A 14,780-nucleotide genomic window follows, 5' to 3' on the forward strand; every position below is an offset into this window, starting at 1 on the left:
GGTCGAGTCACTTTAACTGTTTAGTCAGGACTTAAGTGAGCGTTACAGCACTTTACACCGCCGAGCTCCAGAACCCCAACTTCCATGCTGGGACCATACGGCGAGTCTAATATACAAAACTAACTGCAGCAGAACGTCTGGACGCACCTGTATAAACCTGGTGCTGCATTCTGATTGGCTGAGCTGAATGTCACTCACATACTAGCTCTGACGTGCACGTTGCTTAACTGAAACCACCAATCAGAATTACAGCAGCTCGTTAGAGTTTATCTGGCCAATCAACAGTCAGAAATATGAATAACGTGTCAATGATTTACAAAATCATTGGTTTGTAAGCTTCCACATTCTTATTAAGCAAAATAACTAACGAAATAAATAAAAAATAAAACAGCCAATCCGGGGCCCTCAATTATTCGGGATTGCATTAAATCGCCCCTGTCTGTGAGGAACCTTCATTAGAACGTCTAATAGATCCCCGTACCCTCCCATGCACCAGCATATTAGATCTAGTGTAGATAATTTGGTCTGTTTTCTGTCGTGTATTTGAGGTTTATTCCTGACGTCGGGCTGAATCTTGTGTCGTTTATTGTTTGTTTGTTTGTGTGCCAGTCAAGTTGCCATCTATTTATTTTTACTTATTTAATTTTTGTTTATGCATTTTCTCCCCTCATTAATTAATTAATAAAAACGGTGGCGATCTGGTCTCACTGTGGTTTACAAGATGTGACGTAAAGCCGCCACAAGGGGGTGCTAGTGTACGAGTTCATTTTGTTTAATTTGTTTAACTATCATCATTATCAGCGCTTCGACCAGACACGTCTGTGTAGACGCCCGTCCGCCGATAGCACCTCGTGTCGCGTACGTTGGGTACATTATTGTTTGTCTGCGTGCCATTCGAGTTGCCATTTATGTATTCTTTTTCCCGTATCCGATTACCCGACTGCATCACGCTTCCTCTCCGCCGATGCCGATCCCCCGCCCTGATCGAGGAGGGCGAGACTGACACACGGCCCCTCCGACACGTGTGCGGTAGCCGACCGCATCTTTTCGCCTGATATGCGGATCAGCTTCGTGTACGGAGACACACACCCTGATTAACACGTTATTCCTTGCATATCAAGCTACGTGGCCCTCTGGTGGCAGGATGTGGCATTGACGAGGTTTCTCCTCATCGCCGCTGCAGAAACGCGACCCCCTGCTGTCTGGCTGAGGAACTGCAGCAGCGATGAGAAGAAACCGCCCCGGTGTTTTGAGGAGCTCTCTCACCTCAGGGTCCATCTCCTCCAGAGCGCTCTCCAGCTGCTTGAGCTCCTCCTCGGAGAGCTTGTCGAGGATCTCGTCCTCGTCCAGCTCCTTGTACTTCTCCAGGTCCTTCTTGAACGACAGCGCCATGTTGAACCAGCTTCAGCTCCGGCGAGACAGACGTCAGTCCAGTACGATTCAGGATCTGGAAAACACACACACAGATACGAGAATGGACCGAGGGTGACCAGTCTGACCAGTTCTCAACATCAAGGGTTTACAGGAGCGCAGATACACTATATGGCCAAAAGTATTTGGACACCTGACCATGAGCTTGTTTACATTTACAGAATTCAGCAGACGCTTTTATCCAAAGTAATTGAGGGTTAAGGGCCTTGCTCAGGGGCCCAACAGTGACAACCTGGCAGTAGTGAGGCTTGAACTTGCAACCTTCTGATTACTAGTCCAGTATCTTAACCACTGAGCTTCCTACAAGACTTTGAAGTGTGTCTGTGTGTGGGAATTTGTGCACATTCAGTCAAAAGAGCTGATCTGTTTGGCTGGGCGCTGATGGTTGGTGTTCCGATTCATCCCAGAGCTGCTGAGTGGGGCTGAGGTCCGAGCTTTTCTTCATGTCTTTATAGTGCTTGCTCATGGCCTTCCCTAAACTGCTGCAAAGATGGAATCATACTGTAATAAACCAGTGGTGTCCCAATACTTATATACAGATCCAGTCAACTGGTCGGTGAAAACATGTGGCTGAAGACACTAACGTCATCACCACTGGTGGGTGTTTGGTTGCCGTGGCGGTACGGCGTTCTTCACTAGCGTCGTGTGGAGAACATGCAAACTCCACACAGAGAGAGGACCCCCGAACGTTCCACCTGGGAATCGAACCCATGACCTTCTTGCCGTGATGAAAACACATCGCCGGATCAGACGCCATCATCAGCGTCTCTTTCATCCGGGCGTCAGAGAGTCAGACACGCCGAGAATGAAGAGCATCTCGCCGTACAGGTCGGACCGGATCGACGGCGGCTACCGTAAACGATTTTCGCTTTCGGAATCGCGCCCTGCTCGCCTCCATCGGGGTCACACGGGCACAGAGAAGCCGTCCAATCATCTACAACGTTTTTTTCAAGCGACATAATATTTGTCTAGGATTTTCACCGCGACCCGAGAACACCACATCAAGACGAGACTTAAATAAATAATAGAAACTGTGGAAATCTGGTCTTAATGTGGTTTACAAGACGTAACGTAAAGCCTCCACATGGGGGTGCTAGTGTGCAAGTTACAATTTGTTCAATGTGTTTAATTATTATTATTATTATTATTATTTTTCTCTGCCACCTTTCTTCTTCACGAGGTTCATGCGCTTTGACGTCCAGGATTCACGACTTCAAAAGAACCTGGTCAGGGTCGCTGCAGGTCCTGTTCCACCAGGGTGCAAGGCAGGACACACCGAACAGAGCGGTAATCCTTCGCAGCGCTTTAATCAAACACGCCTGCGTAGACGCCCGCACCGCTGGAAGCTTTATCACCGATTCTTGGTTATAAGCTACTTAGTAGCAACAGTTTAGGGAGGGTCCTTAATGTTCCAGCATGACTGTGTAGCTCTATAAGGACATGGAGACAAACAAATCAGCTCTGAATGGGCACAAGTTCCCACGGACACACTACAAAGTCCTCACAAAGAGCAAACCATTAGCTTTTAAAACCGGACGTCCGACAAACACAATCAATACTTTTGATTCCCGATTCCCGCTACAGGCCGAACCCTCGGATCACACCGCACGCCACCTGACCCGAGCGCCCGTTAACTGCCCAGTTCGACGAAAGAGGGCGGGGCGGGGCACTAGAGGTCCGTACCGAGTTCCTTTGATACGATCTGACGACTGTGCGAGTGTAAACGCACTCGGTGAGGTGAGAGAGGACGACGTGTTCCCTCAGCTCGTGTTTCTGGACAGAAAGCGGCTTTACTCCAAGCAGAGCGACGGATAAACACACGGCGGAGTTTAACTAGCAGCGTCGCCGAGGCTAATACGTGTGCGTGTGTGTGTGTGTGTGTGTGTGAGACGCAAAGCAGGGACGCATCAAAACACCAGGTCGAACATTTACGACTTCCTCCTTCAAACATGTAAAGTCGAGGGTTACGCAATATTATCCCAAAAGTATCGGGACGCCCCTTTGTTTCTACACTCACTGTCCATGTTATCAGCTCCACTTACCATATAGAAGCACTTTGTAGTTCTACAATTACTGACTGTAGTCCATCTGTTTCTCTACATGCTTTGTTACCCCCTTTCATGCTGTTCTTCAATGGTCAGGACCCCCACAGGACCACCACAGAGCAGGTATTATTTAGGTGGTGGATCATTCTCAGCACTGCAGTGACACTGACATGGTGCTGGTGTGTTAGTGTGTGTTGTGCTGGTATGAGTGGATCAGACACAGTGTCCACTCACTGTCCACTCCTACCTAGTCGATCCACCTTGTAGATGTAAAGTCAGAGACGATCGATCATCGATTGCTGCTGTTTGAGTCGGTCATCTTCTAGACCTTCATCAGCGGTCTCAGGACGCTGCCCACGGGGCGCTGTTGGCTGGATGTTTTTGGTTGGTGGACAATTCTCAGTCCAGCAGTGACAGTGAGGTGTTTAAAAACTCCAGCAGCGCTGCTGTGTCTGATCCACTCATACCAGCACAACACACACTAACACACCACCACCATGTCAGTGTCACTGCAGTGCTGAGAATCATCCACCACCTAAATAATACCTGCTCTGTGGTGGTCCTGTGGGGGTCCTGACCATTGAAGAACAGGGTGAAAGGGGGGTAACAAAGCATGCGGATCTAGCGGATCTAACGGATCACCGACGTCCCCGTTTGATGTGACTATTTTCCTTACTGCTAACAGAACCGACCTGGCGCACGTTAGCTTAGCCACAGCGCGGTATTAGCGCTCCGTATACGCGTGCAGACACGCCGCTGCTAGCACAACAAAGGAAACGCTGGGGCAGGTGAGACAGGTGAAGAATGGGCGACGCCCTATTACCCCCTTTAACGCACTTCAAAGGGTTTAGGGACTAGAACGCTACAGATTATTTGTACTATCACGTTTTACCGCCGTGTTATCCTGGTCAGGGTCGCTGTGGGTCCGGCTTCCCCAGAATCACTGGGCGCAACACAGTGTCCCGAGACAGGACGCCGATCGTGCCTGTATGCAGACACCCGACTGGGGATTCGAACCCTGGACCCGAGCTCTGTGCCACCACTCGGTTACATCACATTCAATCCGCTCAATCGTTTTATCCTGGTCAGGGTCGCTGTGGGTCCGGCTTCCCCCGGGATCACTGGGCGCAACAGAGCGACACACCCCAGACAGGACGCCGATCCATCGCAAAGCCGATCGTTCCCGTGTGCAGACACATGACCGGCCGATAGCACCGCTGACCGTTTTATCCTGGTCAGGGTCGAGGTGGGTCCGGCCGAGAGCACTGCTGTGGATTCGAACCCTGGACCCTGAGCTCTGCGCCACCTCATCATTCAGTTACGTTACTTTATGTTCAATCTGGACAGTTTTCACTCTCAAATCATGGGTAGGAATCTTTCGGGACCTCCTGATTATTGTGTCGCCCTAATTCCATTTAATTTCCGTCAACCGTTTCATCCTGGTCAGGGTCGCGGTGAGTCCCAGACAGGACGCCAAGCCATTACAAGGCCGGTCGTGTCCGTTTGTATACGCCCGACCTAACATTGCGGAGATCAGCAGGAGTAGAATTATGGATATGACTAAATGGAGAAAAACTTTAAGCACACAGCGCTATACGATTAGGCTAAGTCGTAGAGAACGATCATATATTAGAATAAAGACATACAGTATATTCATTCATTCATGTTGTCCTTTATCCCTCCCTCAGGCACAGTAAACCGCCTGGCCGGGTCGATAGCACCTCCGGACTCATACAGAAGGAGATCAGAGCAAGGAAGTCTGCTTACATCAGACGGAGGGGGGGATCTAACCGAATTTAGATCCACGGCGGTTTGTAAACCCCCATCCGCACTAGATATGAGAAATACGTTCCTCTAAGATCCCTATAAATCTGATAAGCAGCTACACACACACCGAGAAACCCAAACATCCACCACGTACACTCAACACACACACACACACACACACACACACACGCAGTCAGCGTTGTTATACGGCGCCAAACACACCCTCACGTTAGTCAATACTCACTCAACAGAACAGTGAGCAAGACCACGCCCTAAAACCAGTCCATTCTCTCTCTCTCTTTCACTCTCTTACACACACACACACACTCAGAAAAACGTTCCGAATCGGAAGAGCGTTCTCATTCACACACACTACGTTTGTCACGCACACACACACACTTTCACTCCTCTTCTCACGCTAACACACACTCGTGTACACACTTATTCTCTCTCTCTCTCACACACACACACACTCTCAGAGCTGTGTTCTAGCAGGAGTGTTTGGGTGCTACGCAGAGATAGAGCTGGGTACGACTGTGTACGACTCCTCCCTGAACACAGGGCTGGAAAACACTGACACACTGCATCACACACACACACACACACACACACACACACACACACACACACACACACACACACACACACGGCATGATAGTCTGGAGAGCTTCTGAGGACGGTGGGTGGGAACCGAGACTCATTACAGCAGGAACCGAGCGAATCTTTACGACCGAAGGACTTTAGTTAAGCATCCCAAGCAAACGAAGTTACAAATGATGCGTTCAGGCTAAACCGGGTGCCGTCACCCATGAGAAAATATGCAAAAACGTAAATAAAAACACACCGGCGCATTAAAACACTCACTGTCTCTAACACACCAGGTTTGAAGACTTGTTTTGCAGGATGTGCATTTTCTTTTCGGACAAACCTCACACACACACACGCTTTATACAGCACTGATTCTAACATGGTAATAACATGGTAGTGTGTGTTCTGCTATGAGTGCAGCAGGTGCAGCAGTGTTGTTGGGAGTTCTAAGCACCTCTAAGTAAGTTCTAAGTAAGTGCTGGGAGGAGAACAGCGGCCCAACCAAAAATATAAAGCCACCAATCAGAAAGCGTCCACTGATTAAAGACTAGAAGAAGAAAACATAGTGTCTCTTAGGTCCCAACAACACTCCTGCACCTGCTACACACATAGATACATGTTAGTGTCAGTGCAGTGCTGAGAATCATTCACACCCAAACTTATTAAGGGTTATTAGGGATCGTTTTGATTAATAAATGAGGTACAGGGGGTTGGAAAGTCCACAAAGTAGAATATAGGTTCCAGTCAGTATGGATTAACCTGGATTTTAAATCCCCAACAACACTGCTGCACCTGCTACACTCATAGATACATGTTAGTCTCAGTGCAGTGCTGAGAATCATCCACACCCAAACTTATTAAGGGTTATTGGGGGTCGTTTTGATTGCACAGAGTAGCAGATAGGCTCCAGTCAGTAGTTGTATACCCACAAAGTTTATCTATATAGTAGGTGTGGCTTATAAAATAACGAATGAATGTAAGTAGCAGATAGGTGTTCCTAATAAAGTGCTCAGTGAGTGTCTATGTGTAAATATACATTTATATAAGTACGTTTAATGTTAACTACAGTATAAAATATAATTTTAAGGTGTTTGGGACATTAAACTGATTTAAATAAAAGAGAAATAAACAAAATTCATGATTCATGAGGGGCTGTAATGACTGGGGCTGTGTCCCAAACCGCATACTAGCGTACTACGTAGTGTGCAAGTAGCCCTGATAGTATTATAGCGAGTGCGCTAATCTAGCATACTGTTTAGTACGGTAGTACGCGAGCTAGAACGCGCTCCATTTCATCTACATTACCGACGCTAACCTACCAATCAATTATATTAACACACACGCGGAGACTTTAACTCACCTGTACATGTAATAACTCGTTAAAACGGACAGTCTCAAACTACACAATCTTACCTTGACCAAAGCAGAGCAGAATAATTCCCACTCTCACTCTCCGTCTCCTCCTGCTAACAAACTCCACCAACAAAATCGGTCCCTACCCGAATCGTGTCACCGTCTACTGCTAGTGCGCATGCGCATCACTCACGCACATGCGCAGGAGTGATAATACTACCTCATCACTCTCTCGGTCCCAAAAGGGCGGCAACGCAGAAAACAAGAAGCAACAGATGACTGACATGTCCAACAGCCAATCAGTGATCAGTTACTTGAGCATTAAAGCCCGCCTTCTACTGGTGAAAGACCAATCAGAATCGTGCTAATGCTGGAAAGAACGTTATTTTTATTATTATTATTGTGGATTATATAAAATAAAATGAATGTCATCATAAGAAAGTATAGTAATAATTAAGCATTAATTCATTTTTAAATAACAGAAAAAAAAAACAGAAGTTCATATTTGGTACAGAAAACTTTACAGAGGTTTCTTGTAGTTCGTGACCAAGTTGCCACACACTGCAGCAGGGATGTTGGCCCACTCCTCCATACAGAGAATTCCTCTGTATGTAATCTTCTTTAAACTTCTGTAAACTTCTTTTGCCCCGTGTAGCTCCACACACCGCCGATCTGAAAAGAATTGGATGTAGAAATGGGAATATTTTAGCAGTTTGTTGTTGATACTAGGGCTGGGCGATTTTGCAAAAAAAAAAAATCTCGATTATTTTAAAATTATACCTGATTGTCGATTACGATTTCGATTTTTTTTGTTCTTGTATAATGCAATTAAAATAAGACTCAAATTTCTTTTTTTGCATTGTAATTAAAGGCTGCAGAAGTGCAAAAATAGTAACAGCACCACCTATAATTATCCTTTTAAGGGACTCGAACTTTATAACAATGATATCACAATAATTAAAACAAAATAGAGATCTGAATTATTTATATCCTTATCTATCTATATCTAAGAATAGCTCACAAACAACTTTTATTTTAAATAATGTTCAGCAGAACCTCCTTACATTAGGAATTAGTGAGTCTGTATCAGTATCTACACTGGGGGGCATCAAGTAATCACTCAGCTCAGCTTTTTGTCCTCTTGTGCTTTGGGGGGTGGATGGAGGGGGCACGTTCCGCTTCTAACAACATGGACTACAATTCCCATGTTCCAACGGACTGTCACGTGACTATATCACATGTCCCGGTCAGTAGAGGTTTAAAGAGTACTAAAACATTGTACTCAAGTAAAAGTACTACTACTTTAATGCATTTTGACTTGAGTACGAGTAAAGTTACTACTGTAGTTTAAAAATCTATTCAAGTAAAAAGTTATTCATTTAAAATGTACTCAGAGTAAACGTTACTTATTTAACAGAAGAGCGTGTCTATAAGTGGATATAAATCTCACAATAGTTGTTTGTTTATTGATACAACATTTAAAACATTTAGGGATGTTTAATGTGTTTAATTGGGAGGCGTTACATACATACGGCTCTTTACAAGGAACCGAGCCAAAAGATTCGACTCCCTATCGCAATTTTTTAAAATCTACTTTAAAAGTACAAGTACACAAAACTACTTAATTACAGTAACGCGAGTAAATGTATTTTGATTCAGTTCAGCGGTGTTTGATTCAGTGAATCTTATTTAAACTCTTCTGTTTGTGTCTCGTGTTGCTGATCGTGTTTGCGCTCCTTATTACTGAATCTAACCGTTACCGTGTATAATCCTTGTCGTCTTCCGTTTACTGTTTTAGTTTTCACTGGTTTTGGACTCTGACCTGGTTTTGTACACCGTTTTTGCCCTTTTTATATTAAACTTTTCCTTATTTATATTCCGCGAGCGTCTTGTCAGTTTCTGCTTCGTGTCATGTTGGTATTTTAATGAAAATATAAAGTATGTAAACAATCGCGATTGTCACATTCTAACATCGGGTGAAAACGTTCATTCGAATTAACCGAATTAATCGTGAAAATCGCCCAGCCCTAGTTGATACGTGAGCTTTATGAAACATGAGGTATCCAGAATGATGTGCATCAATCCAACTTTGTGTGTATAAAATGATGAAAATCTGCAACAGAGCAACAGCAGAGCAGCAACAAACTGTTTACAGCTTTATGATTTGCTGAAGCCGAATCACCTGCTGCTTTTACTTTCCAAATGATTTAATGCTGTTGAAGGAATGAATGATGTGATAAAGTGGCCAGATGAAGAGTGTTTAAGTCAGAGTCAGTTCAGAATGACTTAATAAAGGTAGAACAATATACACATTATCCATTGGCCTTACGTTTGTGATGAGCATAGTCTTTATTTATCCGAGGTTAAAAAAAATTATAGACCTGTTAGGGTCCTAATATATAATATATTAAATTCTGGGAGTTCTTCATCAGGGCAACACAAATCTAAGACTGGGAGAACACTAATCCAGTGGTGTGAGTTAGTGCAGTTAATGTATTATGACTTTAAATAGCACGTCTGTATAATATATGTGATATTTGTAGACTCTCCCACCATCAGGACTCTTACCACAGGGAAGAAGAAGTACATATTACGGAGGTGCGTCCGAATATGAAAGGATGTAGGGCCGAGGAAATATGACCTCATATAGTGGGCAGGCGGTGGAGCAGGTACTGGGGCAGATGCTGATGTGATATTTGTAGACTCTCCCACCATCAGGACACTTACCACAGGGAAGAAGGAGTACATATTACGGAGGTGCGTCCGAATACGAAAGGATGTAGGTCCTAGGCAATATGACCTCATATAGTGGGCAGGTACTGGAGCAGCTGCTGGGACACGCCCCTCATGTTCCTCCTCTGCCGCCAACTGTAAAGAACAATACCAGAGGTTACCGCTGCAGCTGCTATGCCAGCCACATAAACAGCTGGCTTACAATCAAGAAAAGCCTTTAAAAACATCGCTGCTGAATCTAAATCCTCCTGAGAGATGATCGCTGTGCGTCCGTCCTCGTCAGCTGTCAGTTAAAGACCGAGCGATCAGCTCACTGCTCCGCTTTATATAGAGCTCAGGTACGGTCCATTTCATCGGTCACCTAGCAACCGAATTCCAGGTGCTGGCTTGACTGTGACGTCACTTCGGAGTACTTATCCTCTTCTACAGGACGTGGAGACCCTTGAGCTTTAACTGATCCCAAGTCCCAAACCTTCGAGCAGCTGGATCAGTGGCTCTCCTCAGCTGAAACTGAGTAACCCGTCTTTAAAAGTGTTGTGTGCATCACATTGTTATGGGGAATACACAAATCACCAACTCACCAGGACATTCCAAACGGTTGTACTGGCTATGGCCAATATTTGTGCAATGGCTCTGATTGAATTTCTCTCAACTTCACAATTGCTTGTTTTTCACCCATAGACAGCTCTCTGGTTCTCATGTTGGTTACTCCTCTAACTATAAATGCACAGTCTGCACAGGCAAAACCCAAATCTGAACCTGAGCGTAGACGTTCAGCGCTATTTATTATTTAAATAATCAATGTAACAGGACACACCTGGGTAACAAAACACACCTGACAGTCACATGTTCCAATACTTTTGCTCACAAGAAAAATGGGTGGGTTCAGACAAAAGGTGCTATCTTCTGAACTGTGTATCAGATCCAGATGTAAATACAGTGGAACCTCGACTTACGAGTGACCCAACTTACGAATTTTTTGAGATACGAGCTGTCACTTGGTCGATTTTTGCTTTGTGATACGAGCCGAGATCTGAGTTACGAGCTCAGCTGAGTTCAGTTCACCTGGTTATCTTGCCGTACAAGCAAGTAAAAAGAGGAAAATGTGACGAAAAAGCCAAAAGTCGGTGAAGAATAAGATTAAGTGAAGTAATATATATATATATATATATATATATATATATATACAGCGCATTATAGCGCGGGTTGTTTACTGAATGGTAGCAGCTGGAGTAATGATGCTCGCGGCTTGGTCTCGCGAGAAGTAAAAAAGAGTAGCGCGTGGTGTCGTGACTGATTTTGACATGTACAAGTTCTAGCATCCGAGTCGTATTCCAAATAAAGGTCGTATACCAAGCTACATTTTTCACATCCAATCAGGACGTATACCAAGTTGGACTTATACCAAAGCAGACGTATACCGAGGTGCCACTGTGTATTGTAGCATTAAGTGTGTAGTGAGTAAGTTAAGTGAGCACGAAATGAAACACTCCCCCAACTTCCCCCGCCAATCTCCACCTCCGCCAGAATCTCCGTCTGATTTTTAAGGTAAATACACGTAATAAAACCAGTTTATTTCTTTACATTCTCTTTTATTATGTATTATTATTATTTTATACATTATTTGTTATTTATAAAGTACATTTTTCTTATTTAAAAACACGTAACTAAAAAAATCGGTGTGGTTTTTGGAGGGCTGGAACGGATTAATAGCGTTTCAGTTCATTTTAATGGGAAAATTTGATTTGATATACGAGCAAATTGAGTTACGAGCTTGGTCACGGAACGAATTAAACTCGTAAGTCAAGGTTCCACTGTACCTGCAAATAAAAGCTGAAATGTTGATCTTTTGTCTCATATTCATCTTTTAATGTCAAAGCCAAATGTTTTCAGTCTACAGCGACAAAAAAGGGATTGGCCTCACTGTTCCAATACTCTTGGAGGGGAGCGTATATATATATATATATATATTGGAGGGGAGTGTATATATATATATATATATATATATATATATATATATATATATATATATATATATATATATATATATATATATATATATTGGAGGGGAGTGTATATATATATATATATTGGAGGGGAGTGTATATATATATATATATATATATATATATATATATTGGAGGGGAGTGTATATATATATATATATATTGGAGGGGAGTGTATATATATATATATATATATATATATATTGGAGGGGAGTGTATATATATATATATATATTGGAGGGGAGTGTATATATATATATATATATTGGAGGGGAGTGTATATATATATATATATATATTGGAGGGGAGTGTATATATATATATATATATATTGGAGGGGAGCGTATATATATATATATATATATTGGAGGGGAGTGTATATATATATATATATATATTGGAGGGGAGTGTATATATATATATATATATATTGGAGGGGAGCGTATATATATATATATATATATTGGAGGGGAGTGTATATATATATATATATATATTGGAGGGGAGCGTATATATATATATATATATATTGGAGGGGAGTGTATATATATATATATATATTGGAGGGGAGTGTATGACTTTATTTTTATAAATATCTTTCTTGAGAGTTTTGTATGAATTAGCACATGTTGCATTTTGATCAAAATAACATTTTTTGTACAAATGATTATTACACTTATTTGGATTTACTGATCTATATTATATTTTAATATAAAGTAAATATAAAAGGATTTTAAAAAAGGAGGTAAGGGACATTCATTTTGTATATAAAAATTACATTTATTTTCACTTTAAAATGAATGGAAAATAAATACGAACATTATTTTTAAAATACTGTATAGGGTTTGTAGTATTTAATGTGTTTGTATAAAATAGTTTGACATTGATCGATCAAATCATTACAAGACTTGAGTGCAGAGTAAATAACGTGTTAGCTGAAGTGGGAGCCTGATCAGAGCTTTCATTATAACCGTCTTTAAATAAATATGTTATCTTAAAATTACCATAAAATAGGTTTTGTAGAATGTTGCCTATTTTTTAATGTCTAAGGTTTAAACCATTACTGCTGCCTTAACAAGAGACGATTAGATAATATTTTATGTTTATAGCTACATTCTCATCAGCTTCATTCTAATCAGCATTACATTTAAAGTGGAATAGAAACTTTCAGCCTAAGATATGCTGACCTTATTCTTCAATTAAAGATTATTGTAAGGTTATTTACTATAATACTGCTGAGATGATATAATATGTTTTAATTTAACTTTCTTTAAAATGGCGCCAAAAATAATTACTAGCAAGCTAACTTGTCTAGGTTTTATACAAGTGCTAAAATATAACTACAAAATATTCAATGAATGATTTATTACCATTTTAGCTTCGTGTAGCAAAAGAAAATATCTCCGTGTCCCTTCTGTCAGGTGTTAGAAGAGTGTGGGAGCTTAAACAAACGAATTTCTGAGCGAGTTCTTATTGCAACACTAATAATCAGTGATGGGAATTTCGGCTCCTTTTAGAGAGCCGGTTCTTTTGGCTCGGCTCACTAAAAAGAGCCGACTCTTTCGGCTCCCAAGTGGCTCCTTAGATTTTTTTGTTGCTTAATTTACTACCAAATTACATGTAAAATGAATTACTAATGTAAAAAAAACATTGTATCAAATGTTTATTATTTAAATTGCTTTATTTATATATTCAACATGGAACAGAGTGCTCCAATAATAAATTATAAAATACAAAAACAAAGACCCATCTCTTCTTCTTTCGGCTTTTTCCCTTTTTCAGGGGTCGCCACAGCGAGTCATCCTCATGATCGCTCATTGATTTGGCACAGTTTTTACGCCGGATGCCCTTCCTGACGCAACCCTCCCTAATTTATCCGGGCCTGGGACCGGCACTACAATGCACTAGTGCATCTAGCGGCTAGGTATCTATAGGACAATTCAGTGTTTCCAATTAACCTGGTGGCATGTTTTTGGACTGTAGGAGGAAACCGGAGTACCCGGAGAAAACCCACGCGGACACGGGGAGAACATCCAAACTCCGCACAGAAGGGACCCGGACCGCCCCACCTGGGGATCGAACCCAGGACCTTCTTGCTGTGAGGCGACAGTGCCACCCATCTCAATTACACAAAAAGATCTGATTGTGTATATTATTTGTAAATTTGCATCTACAGCGGGCGGCACGGTGGCTAAGTGGGTAGCACTGTCGCCTCACGGCAAGAAGGTCCTGGGTTCGATCCCCAGGTGGGGCGGTCCGGGTCCTTTTAAAGTGTGGAGTTTGCATGTTCTCCCCGTGTCCGCGTGGGTTTCCTCCTGGTGCTCCGGTTTCCTCCCACAGTGCAAAGACGTGCAAGTGAGGTGAATGTTCCTGTCATGAATGTAACCAAAGTGTAAAACGTGACGTTAAAATCCTAATAAACAAAACATAAGTGAGACAACACAACATCAACGAAGCATCACTCAACAAAATATAAATGAAAATGTGTAACACAAAAAGAAAAATCAGCATCCAGGTGCCAGTATTTGTAAGTGTTTAGTGAAGATTAGTATTCAGAAAAACCAAGGAGCTCATCTGTGATGGCTTGTTCCCTCTCTCCCTCCCTCCTGTTCGTGTGTGTGTGTGTGTGTGTACACTACAGTGCAGCAGATTATCTGAGCACAGTATCCGACCCTAAATTAAGAAACACCCTGACGAGGTACAGACTGAGCGCACACGACCTGGCCGTGGAGACGGGGCGACACACCCGGTCCTGGCTGCCCCGGGAGGAGAGGTTGTGCCAGCACTGCACTCTCAGTACAGTAGAGACGGAGCTGCACTTCCTCACCCGGTGTACCAAGTACCACCACGTCTGCTC

The 14,780-nt window shown here is 42.8% G+C and overlaps 1 protein-coding gene and 1 long non-coding RNA gene across 2 annotated transcripts in view; both read right to left on the bottom strand.

Annotated features, from left to right (window-relative positions):
* tmod2 (tropomodulin 2) overlaps positions 1-7,321 on the bottom strand; it is a 31,715-nt gene extending 24,394 nt beyond the window's left edge. The window contains exons 1-2 of the mRNA XM_063004403.1: positions 7,245-7,321; positions 1,267-1,447 (exon numbers count right to left, since the gene is read on the bottom strand). Of these exons, the coding sequence (XP_062860473.1) occupies positions 1,267-1,392 (126 nt within the window). The 5' untranslated portion in view covers positions 1,393-1,447; positions 7,245-7,321. The remainder of the gene's footprint in view (positions 1-1,266; positions 1,448-7,244) is intronic.
* Positions 7,322-7,552: 231 nt separating this feature from the next.
* Positions 7,553-9,905, bottom strand: LOC134323133 (uncharacterized). The gene is made up of 2 exons (XR_010014016.1): positions 9,753-9,905; positions 7,553-7,856 (listed from the first exon to the last, which is right to left on the bottom strand). It is a non-coding gene; the product is annotated as an uncharacterized LOC134323133 (long non-coding RNA).
* Between the last annotated feature and the right edge of the window lie 4,875 nt (positions 9,906-14,780).

This window comes from Trichomycterus rosablanca, chromosome 11 (assembly GCF_030014385.1).
Source record: "Trichomycterus rosablanca isolate fTriRos1 chromosome 11, fTriRos1.hap1, whole genome shotgun sequence".
In the NCBI taxonomy this organism is placed as follows: domain Eukaryota; kingdom Metazoa; phylum Chordata; class Actinopteri; order Siluriformes; family Trichomycteridae; genus Trichomycterus; species Trichomycterus rosablanca.